The following is an 18,618-nucleotide window of genomic DNA, read 5'->3' on the forward strand; positions in this document are numbered from 1 at the left end:
GACCTGACTGACAATGTAATCTATAATCAATTGCAAGTAACAAATTAGAATAAATAATCATTTAAAACAATTAATGAGAACATTTTCATGGCTTAACGAAGAACAAAGTTTAATTATTTTTTTTCCTTTTGTGATTGCATTTGTCTTTTGAAAATCTTTCATATCGATCGTAAATTATTACAGGAGTTGGTCTACCGGTTCCTTCTCTCTCTCTATCTCTCTCTCTCTCATTTTGTTTGGTAAAACATTAACTGTATAGTCCTTAAAAGTAGATATATTTAATAAAAGATAAATTTACTCCTTAAATAATGACAGGTATTTAGATTTTACCGCCAGACCTATTTCCCCAGACAGGCGGCGGCAGGCGTATAAATGGTCCAACCTGGTTCACAAAAAGCCAATTAAAAGGAAGAAAAATAAAAGACAAGGAAGGACACAAACATTTAATAAAAAAAATTAAGCAAATTTCCCCAAGACTTCAACTGATTAAAAAAAAACATTGTACGTATGATATAAGTAACTATAATAATAGCAGGTGGACTTGGCTATAAAAATTAAGACTAGGAACCTATACTAACCATATTTTAACATTAAATTATTAATTAAAGGTCATGAAATAACGGTGACGGGTCACAATCAGTTGTCATCATTTTTCTGAGTAATATCATTATTATTTTTTTTAGACTACGTAGTTCTTACTTCCTATCTAGAAGATTTTATCATCAAATACGAGTTATCGCCCTTTGAAGTACGATACGCTTCGAGCACAAAACCTGAAAAAAAAATTAATTTTACGGTCAGTTATGCAAAAATGAAAAAAATAAGAATTAATTTTTATGAAAAACATCATGTAAAAACATATGTATGGGCATTTCGGTGATTTTGTTGGGCATTTCGGTGATTTGTGAGGGCATTTCGGTGATTACGGGGCATTCCGGTGATTCGTGTTACCCTCTAATATTCAAGATGGCGTCCTCAGTCGAGCACCTGCGACAAACTGGAGGAGCTCAGGCAAATGTTCAGCATCCGCAGAGCGCAGCAGCACAACAACCTGCCAACCAGGCAGAATGTGACCCTATCTACAGATTCAAGTTACTCTTACCCAGATTGAAAGAATCTTTGGTAGTAAGTAACAAAATAAATCATAAAGTAACAAGAACAAGAGGCCCATATGCCACATCACTCACCTGAGAACTGTGGCTAGGAATAAAAAAAATCAATCCATCGTTGAAAAGCTTAAATTCATAATTGGCTCCTAGTACCTATCCCTAAAAAAGGGGGGTATGATGTAAATTAACTTAAATCTACACAAACTAAAGATACCTAATACATACTTCTTTGACTTTCCTTATAATAGCAATTCTTCCTAAAAATAAAAATACAACATTATAAGGTCAAATGTCATTTTTCATTATTCAATCTTCATACAAAGGTATATTCTAAATCAAATCTGCTTAAACACCTTCTAGATTTTATGAAATCAAGTGACAGGTAGAGCCTACATGAGACAGCGATGTGTGTCCAAAGGGAAAGATAAATTTGGAGTTAGGAAGGATAACTCCCATCTATAACCCGTTTCTTTGTTTTAGTGTAGCATAACACAAAACATGAAAAAAATGGGATGTATTTAAATTCAACATATTCACTTAATTAGTAATTAATTCATAAGCAGATAAAACGTCTAAACATCACCAATTCAATATACTAAAAAAATGGTCACCAAAAAGTGCTGCCTCTGTTCAAACTGTAATTTTGCATAAAAATATCTAAACATATTTTGCACTTTTTAATTGATGGGTTAGCTTAGGTTAGGCAGAAATACCTTTGAAAATATTTTTTTTTCTCTTGGACAAATTCATAACAATGCGTTTAGAATGATTTTTTTGTAAACGATAAAAACTGAGTAAGAATAGCTTTCTATGAACCTACAAAAATTATATTTACCTTGTTCGAACAATATGTCATACACCAGGGAAGTATTTCAAGTAGAACTCACGACTTGATGTTTTGTTTGTCTATTCAAGAGCAATATCGACAATTCAGAATTTCAATTTATCGTTCTTTAGCTTCCCCTAGCGGCCACCAGAAATGCTACTTATAAGTTTGAACTGTATTTTTGGGTCACCCTACTCCCATGGGGTCATATGATATGAACAAATTTGAATCTACACTATCTGAGAATGTTTAATCATAAATATGACCAGTCATGGCTTTGTTGTTCTTGAGATTTTAAAAGGTTTTTTTCCTATATATTCTAATTTAAAACTTTGATCATCCATATAGAAATATACACTACCTGTAGATGCTTCCATATGAATATGACCTTTCATGACTTTCTTGTGAAGATTTTCCTAGATTTTTCTGATATACTCCAATGTAAAACTTTGATCGTCCATTGTGGCCCCACACCATCCACAGGGGTCATGATTTGTAAAAGTGGAATCTACACTACCTGAGGATGCTTCCATATAAATATGACCAATCACAGCTTTGTTGTTCTTGAGTAGAAGCTTTGTAAAGGTTTATCCTATATATTCCTATGTAAAACTTTGATCATCCATTGTGGCCCCATCCCAGGGATCATGATTTGAACAAACTTGAATATTCATTACCAAAGGATGCTTGTACATTAGTTTTTTTTTTGCCTCAGTAGTTCTTGAGAAGATTTTTAAAACATGACACCATTTTAAAACTATTTCATAATTATCTCCCCTTGAAAGAGGGTGTGACCCTTCATTTGAACAAACTTCAATCCCCCCCCCCCCAAAAATGCTTTGTGGCAAGTTTGGCGGAATTTGGCCTAGTAGTTTTGGAGAAGTTGAAAATGTGAACAGTTTACAGATGGACAGACAAACTCACTGGAAGAAGAGCAATCACAGGCCTCCAAAAATATCAGAGTTTGGATCAGATGCCTTGGAGGAATAATCATCCCCTTTCAGTCTTGCTCAGTTTTCCCCCTCCCTCCTCCTTGTCATTGTCGGGCAAATGAAAAATTCATAGGCAATTCTGTGTGTTAATAATGGCCTAATATGTGTATGAATAAAGTTATGTTGTAATGAAATTATGATCTTAAATCTTGTGATAAGATTATGATTTAATATCAAATCTTTTATCAATGTATGCATGTTTTATGAACATTCTATGATGAATGTTTTCTTAATACTATTTTCAGAATTTGATGAAAATTGCCGGCACCTGTTTGCATCACAATTCACAACAGCTTGAGGATAGCACGTAAGTTATTGTTGGTTTTATTATCACAGAACTTCAGGTCAATTATATAAAAGTTTGTCAATAAATTTTGTTACAGACATGAAATAATGTTTTTATAAACATAAAATATTGTTGTTATAAACATGAATATTAAATATAAATGAATATTGTTATAAATATGCAGTAATGCTATAATAAACGAGGTAAGCCTAATGTTGTTACAATTTTATTAAATGATAAATAAAAGCCTTAATATATATCATAAACTTTACTCCTACATATAAGAGCCTAAGTTAACATCCCCATGTACCTTGTATACCTATGTGGCACCACAATAAATCATTAATGTATCTTGCCGTGAACATTAGAATGCTGAAGTATTGTAAAATTATGTCCTTTTTTTTTGGCCTGCAAAGTACCAGTAGTTGGGATAAAATATTTTTTTTAAATTTCATTGATTCTAGTCTTACAGAAGATATTTACAGCCCTTGAATGAAAATTGTATTTTATTATTTTATTCATTTTTTTTTGTTGTAATTGGGAAAATAATTTTTACTGAAACATTAATGACCATTACTTTGATCAACTAATATCCAAAAACTTTTTTTTTTTAATCTTTGCTAAAATGCTATTAAGTTTAAACTCTTTAGAGTCATATTCATTGAATTGTTAATTACTTATTATTTTTGATTTTAAACATTAAAATAATCTTGTTATTTCAGGTCAAGTGTTGAGAGCCAACTCCAGAAATTTGAAAAATCTTTGGAAGAATTCTACTCAATGTGTGATCAAGTTGAAATTAGTTTGGTATGTTTAAATTCTGAATCACTAGATTTTTTTTCTTCAAAAGGATTTGACAACGAAAGTTTTTTTTCTATATTTAAATTCAATTGTAGAATTTAAGGTGATTAATATACTTTGATGTTGACCATAAAAAATATCTAAAATTACTGAAGGGGAAGAGGAAAATAAGTTGTTTTCATCAAGAACATCTGTTGCAGATAGGTTTTAAATTTCAATTTAAAAGGTTAAAACCTGGTTCAAATCTTGTAAATTTAAACAATAAAATATTTCTCAAGTTTTAGGGAATTAATGTTGCAGCTGTTGCAGATTTTTTTTGACTGCAATAACTACAATGTTAACTTTTCTTCTAACAAAGAAAGAAAAACATTTCATTTTTATTTTCATTATTTAGATATATATAAATAAAAACAGACAATATATTAAAGATATTAAGCATATGGCATATACAATGTACTGGCATCAGGTAAATAGACATGGGTTATTGAAGATGAAGAATTTTGTTTTCTATTTATACAGAGACTTGCACTGGAGGGTAGTCAATTGAATGCAGACACAGTAAAATTTATCCCTGCCTGTGTTAACATCCCCAATGAGAAAGGGGAGCTACCAACTACACAGAGGATAATGCAATACCCCCAATATCAGGCCATAGTGAGACAGCAGATCCACAGTGCTAAAGAACTCCATGACTTGTTATTACAATATGCTCAGAAAATAAGTTCAAAGACATGAGAGAGAGAGAGAGAGGGGGGGGGGAGAGATAACAAAGAGAGGAGAGAGAGTGGAGAGATAGAAGAGAGAGACTTTGAAGTTTATTCTTTGTGAATTATACTAATGAACATAAACAATATGAGTGTTCCTTGTTTTTAGTTCAGCTCAAATCATGATCCACAGGTGTAGGATGGTGCAACAATGGACAATCAATTTACATAGGAATACATGTACTAGTATATAAGAAAAATCTTTAAAAGAACAGTAAAGCCATGGTTGGTAATATGTGTATGGAAGCATCCTCATATTGCATAGATTCAAATTTGTTTAAATCATGACTCCCAGGGGTAGAGTGGGGCCACAATGAAAGTTCAAACTTGTAGGAGAAAAAGTCCCAGTTATTAAATAGGTTAGCATCCTAAGGTAGACTAGATTCAATTTTGTTCAAATCATAGCCCCCCTCCCCTTTCTTTTAGGGGAAGGGTCACATATGCACTTAAGCTTTTTAATACTAAACTGATATATTTGATCTTAATCCAAATAATTGGAAAGAATACATTAGAACCGTGTTAGAAGTGTTTTTTTCACGTAATTTGAGAATGATGTATGATATTTGCTCGACTTTTTTTTTTTTTTATCAAAAGCGAACTCATCTGAGACCCTAGCCATAGTGGTCGATTTTTTTAAACCTTACAAAAACCAAGCTTATGACATTGCAGAATGATTGTATGAATTTGATACTAACTAAAACAATATATTTTAAAACATATACACAGTATAACATATCAGTTTTATATTTGGATATTTTACTAAAACAATTAGGCCCCTAACGGTAACCTAAGAACAAACATGATAATTTCACTTTTCTATCTTTTTTGATATTTAATGTGCCAGTTTTCCTGGCACATAAAGTATGAAATATATGGGGGGGGGGGGGGGGGGGTCATCTCGAGGCAAATATCTAGACTCCAGTGTGTTAAATAAGCACATTAAATACTTTAACATTTTTTTTTTGTCATCAGGTACCAGAGATCTTATTATCAACGTATCATAGCTTATGCATATTTTCAATGTAGTCTCTGGGCCTGTTTATGTTGTGGAGAAAATTCTTTCTTTTATAATTAGCTCTATATAAAGTTTTGAAATACTAATGCTTTAATTTTTTTCTAGTTGAAGAATTCTATGCTTATTTGGATTCTATCTCGGAAAAATCCTTTGAAATAATTTTATATGCAATCAATTTGATGCTTTGCATGAATCTTACATTGGAAACTATTAACACTTCATTTATAAAACATTGTTGAAGAGAGATATCTGAAACGGAGGGTTGAAATAGAGGGGGGGTGAGTGGGTTAATGTTGCTCATCAGCGTTATGCTTTACAACAAAGCTAATTTTCAGTTGGGCCTCCTCAAATCATTTTAAAAGAAAACCAAGCTAATATAATTCTACTGAAATTATAAATTACCGGCAAACCTAAAAATCTTTTTTTTTTATTTCTTTTAGATTTATTTAGTATTATTACCTTTTTTTGCTTTTCAACAATTTCAGTAGGTTATGCTCCTCATGATCAAATTACTGTTTGAATGCTCATACAACGATATTTTTCGAAGATCTTTTTCACAGAAGGAAATTCTTTGCAAGAGTCCAACTTGCGTACTTTAGGCCTATCAATAACAAAATCAAACAAAGGGACATAACTCGTATATGAAGGAGGCATTCGGAAATACTCAGAAATATGGGGTCACTTGTATACGAAAATGACAGAGTTTGTTCCGAATGAGAATCGGTTACCAAGGAAGTAGAACCTATTGTCAACAAAGAGTTACGGAGCGCGAAAGTGTGCGGACGGTGTAGAGGAGCAGAGATAGAAAAAGCAAAATACACAAGGAAGAAAGCACCCAGACAGGTTTGGTTCATACACACTTGTTCAGTGTTGGGGCAAACTTCATTTATAAATGTATTTTATTTTCCGAAATCACAATACAAACCCTTAACTTGTTATTATTTATTGGTTATCAACAACACCCATAGAGAGAGATGCATGATACATGAGCAGTTGAGCTATGCTAATCGGGCATAAAATATTTTCACGCACAATAAGGGAAGATAAGTAAATCAACATGCAGATTTACCACGTATCAGGTTCGACAAAACTATATGTAAAGAAATGGGAACATTCATTGAACAAAATGTTGAACTTTCAGTTTCCGCAACTCTTATCATTTGAACCTGCGTGCATTTTTCAAGGCAAAGATATTGAATATTTATCAGTTGCTTGTATAACTTTACTAGTAATTGATTATCATTATTTGATATTTGACGTTTGAGACATTATTTGATGTTTGAGACACGAATTTAAAATATATCTTAAGATTCCGGATTTTTACACAGTATCCGCTCCGAACGTTATTCGTGGAAATAACCCGGATGCTGTTACCATGACTTCCATCGAGTTGTAGGCCTCGAAGGATTTGGATGCATGGAAAGAAGGAGATGTTACAAAACATAAATGTAAAAGAGAACAACAGGTTTGGGATCTTTATGCGTTCGATGTCATTGTTTGTATTTTATATTTAATTTTTACACAAAATAAAAATGGAAAGAATCAAAATATCATTAATAATTTTATGCATTGTCATGAAATAAACACAAATGCCTGAACTTCCTCACTTCAAGCGAAAAAAAACCATACCACGTTATTCTCTAGCATAATCATTTGATCTGTTTTTCGTTTTTAACACACATACATGATACCATTATCTGAATTTGAATTTTTTATTATTTTTTCATATGAGAAACAAGGAAATTTTTTGGGTAAACTGCTAGAACGAACATTTCAAAATGTTCAGATACTCCATGGACCACGAAGCGAGGTGTGTGCATTGTAACAAATTGTTGATGCATTCAAGTCACATTCTGCAATAGGTAGTGCTTGTATGTGGTATACCAGTTACCAATGTCCATGGTTTTGTCTATGCTATAGACAAACCCAGTGGATTAAAGAATTTGAGCCACTCACTCATAAAACTTCAGACTGTGACTTGTACTGAATCTTGGCTGTGATAGAAGCCAAGAAACAACACCGATTGAAGTAGACATGCCAGCAGTACCCATAAGGAAGAAGGTAAGTTTATTTAATTGTCTTAATGTCTTGTATTTTCAGGTGACTATGATGAGCATGTCCCCCCAAGAGAGGCATGTGCATTGTTGATGCACCCAAGCCACAGTCTACAATAGGATGTGATTGTATGTGGTATACCAGTCGCTAATGTCCCTGGTTTTGTTTATGCTATAGACAAACTCAGTGGATTAAAGAACTGATTTGAGCCACTCACTCATAAAACTTCAGACTGTGACTTGTACTCAATCTTGGCTGTGATAGAAGCCAAGAAAATACCAAGATTGAAGTATACTTGCCAGCAATACCAATATGGAGAAGGTAAGTTTATTTTATTGTCTTATTATTAGTGATGTATGTGTATTTTTGATGCACTCAAGTCACAGTCTGCAATAGGTAGTGCTTATATGTGGTATACCAGTCGCTAATCTCCCTGGTTTTTGTCTATGCTATAGACAAACCCAATGGATTAAAGAACTGATTTGAGCCACTCACTCATAAAACTTCAGACTGTGACTTGTACTCAATCTTGGCTGTGATAGAAGCCAAGAAACAACACCGATTGAAGTAGACATGCCAGCAGTACCCATATGTAGAAGGTAAGTTTATTTTGTTGTCTGATTATTAGTGATGTGTGTGCATTGTTGATGCACTCAAGTCACAGTCTGCAATAGGTAGTGCTTATATGTGGTATACCAGTTGCTAATGTCCCTGGTTTTGTCTATGCTATAGACAAACCCAGTGGATTAAAGAACTAACTGATTTGAGCCACTCACACATAAAAGTTCAGACTGTGACTTGTACTGAATCTTGGCTGTGATAGAAGCCAAGAAACAACACCGATTGAAGTAGACATGCCAGCAGTACCCATACGGAAGAAGGTAAGTTTATTTAACTGTCTTAATGTCTTGTATTTTCAGTTGACTATGATGAGCATGTCCCCCCAAGTGAGACATGTGCTGCTTTGTTGATGCACTCAAGCCACAGTCTGCAATAGGTAGTGATTGTATGTGGTATACCAGTCGCTAATGTCCCTGGTTTTGTTTATGCTATAGACAAACTCAGTGGATTAAAGAACTGATTTGAGCCACTCACTCATAAAAGTGCAGACTGTGACTTGTACTCAATCTTGGCTGTGATAGAAGCCAAGAAAATACCAAGATTGAAGTATACTTCCCAGCAATACCCATATGGAGAAGGTAAGTTTATTTTCTTGTCTGATTATTAGTGATGTGTGTGCATTTTTGATGCACTCAAGTCACAGTCTGCAATAAGTAGTGCTTGTATGTGGTATACCAGTCGCTAATGTCCCTGATTTTGTCTAAGCTATAGACAAACTCAGTGGATTAAAGAACTGATTTGAGCCACTCACTCATAAAACTTCAGACTGTGACTTGTACTCAATCTTGGCTATGATAGAAGCCAAGAAAATACCAAGATTGAAGTATACTTGCCAGCAGTACATGACTGGAAGATGGTAAATTTATTTTATTGTCTGATTATTAGTGATGTGTGTGCATTTTTGATGCACTCAAGTCACAGTCTGCAATAGGTAGTGCTTGTATGTGGTATACCAGTTGCTAATGTCCCTGGTTTTGTCTAAGCTATAGACAAACCCAGTGGATTAAAGAACTGATTTGAGCCACTCACTCATAAAAGTTCAGACTGTGACTTGTACTCAATCTTGGCTGTGATAGAAGCCAAGAAAATACCAAGATTGACGTATTCATTTTAGCAGTACATGACTGGAAGATGCCAGGTAAACTTTGTTTATTGTGTGATTATTAGTAACGTGTGTGCATTGTTGATGCACTCAAGTCAAAGTCTGCAATAGGTAGTGCTTGAATGTAGTATACCAGTTGCTAATGTCCCTGGTTTTGTCTATGCTGTAGACAAACCCAGTGGATTAAAGAACTGATTTGAGCCACTCACTCATAAAACTTCAGACTGTGACTTGTACTGAATCTTGGCTGTGATAGAAGCCAAGAAACAACACCGATTGAAGTAGACATGCCAGCAGTACCCATATGGAGAAGGTACCTTTATTTTATTGTCTGATTATTAGTGATGTGTGTGCATTGTTGATGCACTCAAGTCACAGTCTGCAATAGGTAGTGCTTGTATGTGGTATACCAGTTGCTAATGTCCCTGGTTTTGTTCATGCTATAGACAAACCCAGTGGATTAAAGAACTGATTTGAGCCACTCACTCATAAAACTTCAGACTGTGACGTGTACACAATATTGGCTATGATAGAAGCCAAGAAAATACCAAGATTGAAGTATTCCTGCCAGCAGTACCCACATGGAGAAGGTAAGTTTATTTTCTTGTCTGATAATTAGTGATGTGTGTGCATTTTTGATGCACTCAAGTCACAGTCTGCAATAGGTAGTGCTTGTATGTGGTATGCCAGTCGCTAATGTCCCTGGTTTTGTCTATGCTATAGACAAACCCAATGGATTAAAGAACTGATTTGAGCCACTCACTCATAAAACTTCAGACTGTGACTTGTACTCAATCTTGGCTGTGATAGAAGCCAAGAAAATACCAAGATTGAAGTATACTTGCCAGCGGTACATGACTGGAAGATGGTAAGTTTATCTTACTGTCTGATTATTAGTGATGTGTGTGCATTTTTTATGCACTCAAGTGACAGTCTGCAATAGTTAGTGATTATATGTGGTATACCAGTCGCTAATTTCCCTGGTTTTGTCTATGCTATAGACAAACCCAATAGATTAAAGAACTGATTTGAGCCACCCACTCATAAAACTTCAGACTGTGACTTGTACTCAATCTTGGCTGTGATAGAAGCCAAGAAAATACCAAGATTGAAGTATACTTGCCAGCAATACCAATATGGAGAAGGTAAGTTTATTTTATTGTCTTATTTTTAGTGATGTTTGTGCATTGTTGATGTACTCAAGTCACAGTCTGCAATAGGTAGTGCTTGTATGTGGTATACCAGTTGCTAATGTCCCTGGTTTTGTCTATGCTATAGACAAACCCAGTGGATTAAAGAACTGATTTGAGCCACTCACTCATAAAACTTCAGACTGTGACTTGTACTCAATCTTGGCTGTGATAGAAGCCAAGAAACAACACTGATAGAAGTAGACGTACCAGTAGTACCGATAAGAAAGAAGGTAAGTTTATTTAATTGTCTTAATGTCTTGTATTCTCAGTTGACTATGATGAGCATGTCCCCCCAAATGAGGCATGTGCATTATTGATGCACTCAAGTCACAGTCTGCAATAGGTAGTGGTTGTGGTATACCAGTCGCTAATGTCCCTTGTTTTGTCTATGCTATAGACAAACCCAATGGATTAAAGAACTGATTTGAGCCACTCACTCATAAAAGTTCAGACTGTGACTTGTATTCAATCTTGGATGTGATAGAAGCCAAGAATCAACACCGATTGAAGTAGACGTGCCAGCAGTACCCATATGGAGAAGGTAAGTTTATTTTATTGTCTGATTATTAGTGATGTGTGTGCATTTTGATGCACTCAAGTCACAGTCTGCAATAGGTAGTGCTTGTATGTGGTATACCAGTTGCTAATGTCCCTGGTTTTGTCTAAGCTATAGGCAAACCCAGTGGATTAAAGAACTGATTTGAGCCACTCACTCATAAAACTTCAGACTGTGACTTGTACTCAATCTTGGCTGTGATAGAAGCCAAGAAAATACCAAGATTGAAGTATACTTCCCAGCAATACCCATATGGAGAAGGTAAGTTTATTTTCTTGTCTGATTATTAGTGATGTGTGTGCATTTTTGATGCACTCAAGTCACAGTCTGCATCACGTAGTGCTTATATGTGGTATACCAGTTGCTAATGTCCCTGGTTTTGTCTATGCTATAGGCAAACCTAGTGGATTAAAGAACTAGCTGATTTGAGCCACTCACTCATAAAACTTCAGACTGTGACTTGTACTGAATCTTGGCTGTGATAAAAGCCAAGAAACAACACCGATTGAAGTAGACGTACCAGCAGTACCCATAAGGAAGAAGGTAAGTTTATTTAATTGTCTCAATGTCTTGTAATTTCAGGTGACTATGATGAGCATGTCCCCCAAGAGAGGCATGTGCATTGTTGATGCACTCAAGTCACAGTCTGCATTAGGTAGTGCTTGTATGTGGTATACCAGTTGCTAATGTCCCTGGTTTTGTCTAAGCTATAGACAAACCCAGTGGATTAAAGAACTGATTTGAGCCACTCACTCATAAAGCTTCAGACTGTGACTTGTACTCAATCTTGGCAGTGATAGAAGCCAAGAAAACACCAAGATTGAAGTATACTTGCCAGCAGTACATGACTGGAAGATGGTAAGTTTATCTTCCTGTCTGATTATTAGTGATGTGTGTGCATTTTTGATGCACTCAAGTCACAGTCTGCAATAGTTAGTGCTTATATGTGGTATACCAGTCGCTAATTTCCCTGGTTTTGTCTATGCTATAGACAAACCCAATAGATTAAAGAATTGATTTGAGCCACCCACTCATAAACTTCAGACTGTGACTTGTACTCAATCTTGGCTGTGATAGAAGCCGAGAAACAACACCGATTGAAGTAGACATACCAGCAGTACCCATAAGGAAGAAGGTAAGTTTATTTAATTGTCTTAATGTCTTGTATTTTCAGTTGACTATGATGAGCATGTCCCCCAAGAGAGGCATGTGCATTGTTGATGCACTCAAGTCACAGTCTGCATTACGTAGTGCTTGTATGTGGTATACCAGTTGCTAATGTCCCTGGTTTTGTCTAAGCTATAGACAAACCCAGTGGATTAAAGGACTGATTTGAGCCACTCAATCATAAAAGTTTAGACTGTGACTTGTACTCAATCTTGGCTGTGATAGAAGCCAAGAAACAACACCGATTGAAGTAGACGTACCAGCAGTACCCATAAGGAAGAAGGTAAGTTTATTTAATTGTCTTAATGTCTTGTATTTCCAGTTGACTATGATGAGCATGTCCCCCCTCAAGAGAGGCATGTGCTGCTTTGCTGATGCACTCAAGTCACAGTCTGCAATAGGTAGTGCTTGTATGTGGTATACCAATTGCTAATGTCCCTGGTTTTGTCTTTGCTATATAGACAAACCCAGTGGATTAAAGAACTGATTTGAGCCACTCACTCATAAAACTTCAGACTGTGACTTGTACTCAATCTTGGCTGTGATAGAAGCCAAGAAAATACCAAGATTGAAGTATACTTGCCGGCAGTACATGACTGGAAGATGATAAGTTTATTTTGTAGTCTGATTATTAGTGATGTGTTTGCATTTCTGATGCACTCAAGTCACAGTCTGCAATAGGTAGTGCTTGTATGTGGTATACCAGTTGCTAATGTCCCTGGTTTTGTCTATGCTATAGACAAACCCAGTGGATTAAAGAACTGATTTGAGCCACTCACTCATAAAACTTCAGACTGTGACTTGTACTCAATCTTGGCTGTGATAGAAGCCAAGAAACAACACCGATTGAAGTATACTTGCCAGCAGTATTTATATAGAGAAGGTAAGTTTAATTTATTGTCTGATATTAGTGATCTGTGTGCATTGTTGATGCACTCAAGTCACAGTCTGCATTACGTAGTGCTTGAATGTGGTATACCAGTTGCTAATGTCCCTGGTTTTGTCTAAGCTATAGACAAACCCAGTAGATTAAAGAACTGATTTGAGCCACTCACTCATAAAAGTTCAGACTGTGACTTGTACTCAATCTTGGCTGTGATAGAAGCTAAGAAACAACACCGATTGAAGTAGACGTACCAGTAGTACCCATAAGGAAGAAGGTAAGTTTATTTAATTGTCTTAATGTCTTGTATTTCCAGTTGACTATGATGAGCATGTCCCCCCAAAGAGGCATGTGCATTCAAGTCACAGTCTGCAATAGGTAGTGCTTGTATGTGGTATACCAGTTGCTAATGTTCCTGGTTTTGTCTATGCTACAGACAAACCCAGTGGATTATAGAACTGATTTGAGCCACTCACTCATAAAACTTCAGACTGTGACTTGTAGTCAATTTTGGCTATGACAGAAGCTAAGAAACTACCAAGATTGAAGTATACGTCCCAGCAATACCCCTATAGAGATGGTAAGTTTATTTTATTGTCTGATTATTAGTGATGTGTGTGCATTGTTAATGCACTCAGGTCACAGTCTGCAATAGGTAGTGCTTGTATGTGGTATACCAGTTGCTAATGTCCCTGGTTTTGTCTAAGCTATAGACAAACCCAGTGGATTAAAGAACTGATTTGAGCCACTCAGTCATAAAACTTCAGACTGTGACTTGTACTCAATCTTGGTTGTGATAGAAGCCAAGAAACAACACCGATTGAAGTAGACATACCAGCAGTACCCATAAGGAAGAATGTAAGTTTATTTAATTGTCTTAATGTCTTGTATTTTCAGTTGACTATGATGAGCATGTCCCCCAAGAGAGACATGTGCATTGTTGATGCACTCAAGTCACAGTCTGCAATAGGTAGTGCTTGTATGTGGTATACCAGTTGCTAATGTCCCTGGTTTTGTCTAAGCTATAGACAAACCCAGTGGATTAAAGAACTGATTTGAGCCACTCACTCATAAAACTTCAGACTGTGATTTGTACTCAATCTTGGCTATGATAGAAGCCAAGAAAATACCAAGATTGATGTATTCTTGCCAGCAGTACCCACATGGAGAAGGTAAGTTTATTTTATTGTCTGAATATAAGTGATGAGTGTGCATTGTTGATGCACTCAAGTCACAGTCTGCAATAGGTAGTGCTTGTATGTGGTATACCGGTTGCTAATGTCCCTGGTTTTGTCTTTGCTATATAGACAAACCCAGTGGATTAAAGAACTGATTTGAGCCACTCACTCATAAAACTTCAGACTGTGACTTGTACTCAATCTTGGCTGTGATAGAAGGCAAGAAAATACCAAAATTGAAGTATACTTGCCAGCAGTACCCATATAGAGAAGGTAAGTTTAATTTATTGTCTGAGTATTAGTAATCTGTGTGCATTGTTGATGCACTCAAGTCACAGTCTTCATTAGGTAGTTCTTATATGTGGTATACCAGTTGCTAATGTCCCTGGTTTTGTCTAAGCTATAGACAAACCCAGTGGATTAAAGAACTGATTTGAGCCACTCACTCATAAAACTTCAGACTGTGACTTGTACTCAATATTGGCTATGATGGAAGCCAAGAAAATACCAAGATTGAAGTATTCTTGCCAGCAGTACCCATATAGAGAAGGTAAGTTTATTTTATTGTCTGAATATTAGTGATGAGTGTTCATTGTTGATGCACTCAAGTCACAGTCTGCAATAGGTAGTGCTTGTATGTGGTATAGCAGTTGCTAATGTCCCTGGTTTTGTCTAAGCTAAAGACAAACCCAGTGGATTAAAGAACTGATTTGAGCCACTCACTCATAAAAGTTCAGACTGTGACTTGTACTCAATCTTGGCTGTGATAGATGCCAAGAAAATACCAAGATTGAAGTATTCATGCCAGGAGTACATGACTGGAAGATGCCAGGTAAACTTTGTTTATTGTGTGATTATTAGTAACGTGTGTGCATTGTTGATGCACTCAAGTCACAGTCTGCAATAGGTAGTGCTTGTATGTAGTATACCAGTTGCTAATGTCCCTGGTTTTGTCTATGCTGTAGACAAACCCAGTGGATTAAAGAACTGATTTGAGCCACTCACTCATAAAAGTTCAGACTGTGACTTGTACTCAATCTTGGCTGTGATAGAAGCCAAGAAACAAGACCGAGTGAAGTATACTTGACAGCAGTACATGACTGGAAGATGGTAAGTTTACCAGGTATTTTATTGTCTGATTATTAGTGATATGTGTGCATTGTTAATGTACTCAGGTCACAGTCTGCAATAGGTAGTGCTTATATGTGGTATACCAGTTGATAATGTCCCTGGTTTTGTCTATGCTATAGACAAACCCAGTGGTTTAAAGAACTGATTTGAGCCACTCACTCATAAAACTTTAGACTGTGTTTTCAATCTTGACTGTGATAGAAACCAAGAAAATACCAAGATTAAAGTTTATTTGCCAGCAGTGCCAATTTGAAAAATTGTAAGTTTATTTTATTGTCTTAATGTCTGGTATTTTCAGTCGAATATGATGAGCAATGCCACCAAGAGAGGCATGTGCATTGTTGATGCACTCAAGTCACAGTCTGCAAGAGGTAGTGCTTGTATGTGGTATACCAGTTGCTAATGTCCCTGGTTTTGTCTATGCTATAAACAAACCCAGTGTATTAAAGAACTGATTTGAGCTACTCACTCATTACACTTCAGACTGTGACTTGTACTCAATCTCTGATGTGATAGTAGCCAAGAAACAACACCGATTGAAGTATACTTGCTAGCAGTACACAATTGAAAGATGGTAAGTCTGTTTTTGTCTATCAGATGATAACCTCAAGATGAGATAAACAGGTAAACTTTTTAGATATTGGGTGACTCAAATTTCTTTTATTAGTCTTGATTTGTACATTTTTTAAGAGCATCAGATATTTTAGTGTAATTTGTATATTTAAAATATTATTATTTTTACATATGGTAAAAGTAGTAGTGGTAAAGAAGAATTTTTTCATCAGATTTAAGCACAAGTAATATTGTTTAGTTTAGTTAAGGTAACGCTTATACATATGGTATTCCACCTTCATATATTTTCTTAGGCAAAGAGCAATCAAAAAAGATGTCAGTTGCATTATAGCATTAAAAAAATATCCACATGTTGATACTTCTCCTCTGCAACTTCATCTTGCAATTTCATTTTCTAGAGCTGGAAACATCCATTTGATTATGTTTTTGTTACAAAATAAGTGTGTATTCATTTCTTGACTTTGATTCGAGATTCTTAAGTTGGTTTCAATCTTTCAGCTATTTTTACTTTGATATAACTTCTGTTTTTATGCCCCCGTAAACGAAGTTACGAAGGTATATAGTTTTTGTCATGTCCGTACGTCTGTCTGTCTAGCTGTCTCTCTGTCTGTCTGTCTCTCTGTCTTTTGACCTTGACCTTGGAGTTTGACCCACTTTTACATGAAAATGTCAAACTTTTACTTTGGCCATATCTTTTGAACAGTAGATACCAGAACATTTATACTTCACATACGTATTATTTGTTGAAAGACCTTTCATTGGATACCAAAAACCTTGACTGTTTGATCTTGACCTTGTAGACTTTTGTACCCGTGTAAAAACTTTAACCTTGGCCATAACTTTTGAACGGTTAGAAATAGGGCTTTCATACTTCATATGTGTAATCCTTGTGAGAAGACCCTTCATTGGATACCATGCACTTTGACCCTTTGACCTTGACCTTTGAGTTTGACCTACTGTAAAAAACAAACCTTGACAATAACTTTTAAAGGGTTAGGGCTAGTGCTTTCATACTTTACATACTTAATTCTTGTGACAAGACCTTTCATTTGATAATGAAAACTTTGACCTTGACCTTGGAGTTTGACTTACTCTTAAAAACATTAACCTTGGCCATAACTTCTGAACGGTTAGGACTAGGGCTTCCATACTCTACATAAGTATTCTATGTGGCAAGACCTTTCATTGGATACCAATTATCTTGACCTTTTGACCTTGACCTTGGAGATTTTTCTACTTATTGAAAAAGTTGAACATTGGCCTACTTTCAAATATCACAATTGTTTTCCGGTGAGAATACCCAACTTTTGGTACCAATTAATTAAAGCAGTTAAGAAAAGTTTAATCTTTGCTATGTTGTCATACGGGGGCATCAGTGTTTCACAAACACATTTTATGTTTTTTTTTTTTTTTTTTTTTTTTTTTTTTTTTTTTAGATTTTAGGTTTAATGTATATGTGTAGATCACCAGATGGTTTGCCTTTTTCTTGATTTATTTTGAGTTGAGCACAAAAGATGGAGAAAACCACAGGCTCTTGTTTCGGAAATAAACTTTTAATCCATAGTATAAGAATAAAAATCATTATATGATGGGTTAAAAAATTATTTCCGAAACAAGTACCTATGGAGAAAATCATGGAAGACTTCTTTAGGAGTCTTTCAACATTGTTTCTGCTAAATTTTCTATACAAACTACTGAAAAATCATGACCATCATGTTTTGAATGGTTGGAGCTAGGACTTCTACTTAACATACCTGGTATAACAGTATATGTACAGTGTATTTTCTATTTTGTGCCAAAACCTCCTGTCTGTCAATAGACTTGACCTTGAAGTGTGAAAATATTTTGAAAAATTTTATTCTTGTCCATCATTACTGAATGGTTACAGTTAAAGCTTTCGTATTACCCAGATATATAATATACCTTGTGGAAGGTCCTTCCCTTTGGTACTCCAACAGTTAACATACTGTACATCGTTAAGAGTTGTTAATCATAGTTTCACAATTCGTGAAACTATATATATCAGATCGTTAACTATAGTTTAGAGTTGTAAACCATAGTTTACAAATCGTGAAACTGTATTTATCAGATAACAATTAAGCGCTTTCTGTATGTCGATATTTTCAGCCAATAACAAAGTTTCGATCCATTTGCATATTATATACGCAAACCTTTACTGATTCAAAATCGATATTGAACAAAACGAATTTTTTAAATTGTTTTATTTCATGTTTATTCTGGTTTTGGGTTGCTTTAAGCATGCAGACAAATCCCGTAAACACATGCTTTTCCTTATTTCGTTGTTTTGTTTTTTCATCATTATTAAGGAAAAATTATGACACCATCGATTACATTTACTAACCGAT

At 35.3% G+C, this 18,618-nt stretch overlaps 1 protein-coding gene across 1 annotated transcript; it reads left to right on the plus strand.

Annotated features, from left to right (window-relative positions):
* The first annotated feature begins 959 nt into the window (after nucleotides 1-959).
* On the plus strand, nucleotides 960-4,867 carry LOC134245932 (mediator of RNA polymerase II transcription subunit 29-like). Its single transcript, XM_062728166.1, has 4 exons — nucleotides 960-1,125; nucleotides 3,173-3,234; nucleotides 3,936-4,020; nucleotides 4,534-4,867. Exons 1-4 carry the CDS (start codon nucleotides 967-969, stop codon nucleotides 4,747-4,749), a joined length of 522 nt encoding a protein of 173 aa, XP_062584150.1. The 5' UTR covers nucleotides 960-966; the 3' UTR covers nucleotides 4,750-4,867.
* The last annotated feature ends 13,751 nt before the right edge of the window (nucleotides 4,868-18,618 follow it).

Source organism: Saccostrea cucullata, unplaced genomic scaffold (genome assembly GCF_032062105.1).
Source record: "Saccostrea cucullata isolate Sc308-1 unplaced genomic scaffold, CSIRO_AGI_Scuc_v1 ctg2127, whole genome shotgun sequence".
Lineage (NCBI taxonomy): Eukaryota > Metazoa > Mollusca > Bivalvia > Ostreida > Ostreidae > Saccostrea > Saccostrea cuccullata.

Coding starts and splice junctions, on each gene's coding strand:
- LOC134245932 (XM_062728166.1), top strand. CDS start 967: ATGGCGTCCTCAGTCGAGCACCTGCGACAAACTGGAGGAGCTCAGGCA. Junction 3,235..3,935: donor CAACAGCTTGAGGATAGCAC/GTAAGTTATTGT, acceptor TTGTTATTTCAG/GTCAAGTGTTGAGAGCCAAC. Junction 4,021..4,533: donor ATCAAGTTGAAATTAGTTTG/GTATGTTTAAAT, acceptor CTATTTATACAG/AGACTTGCACTGGAGGGTAG.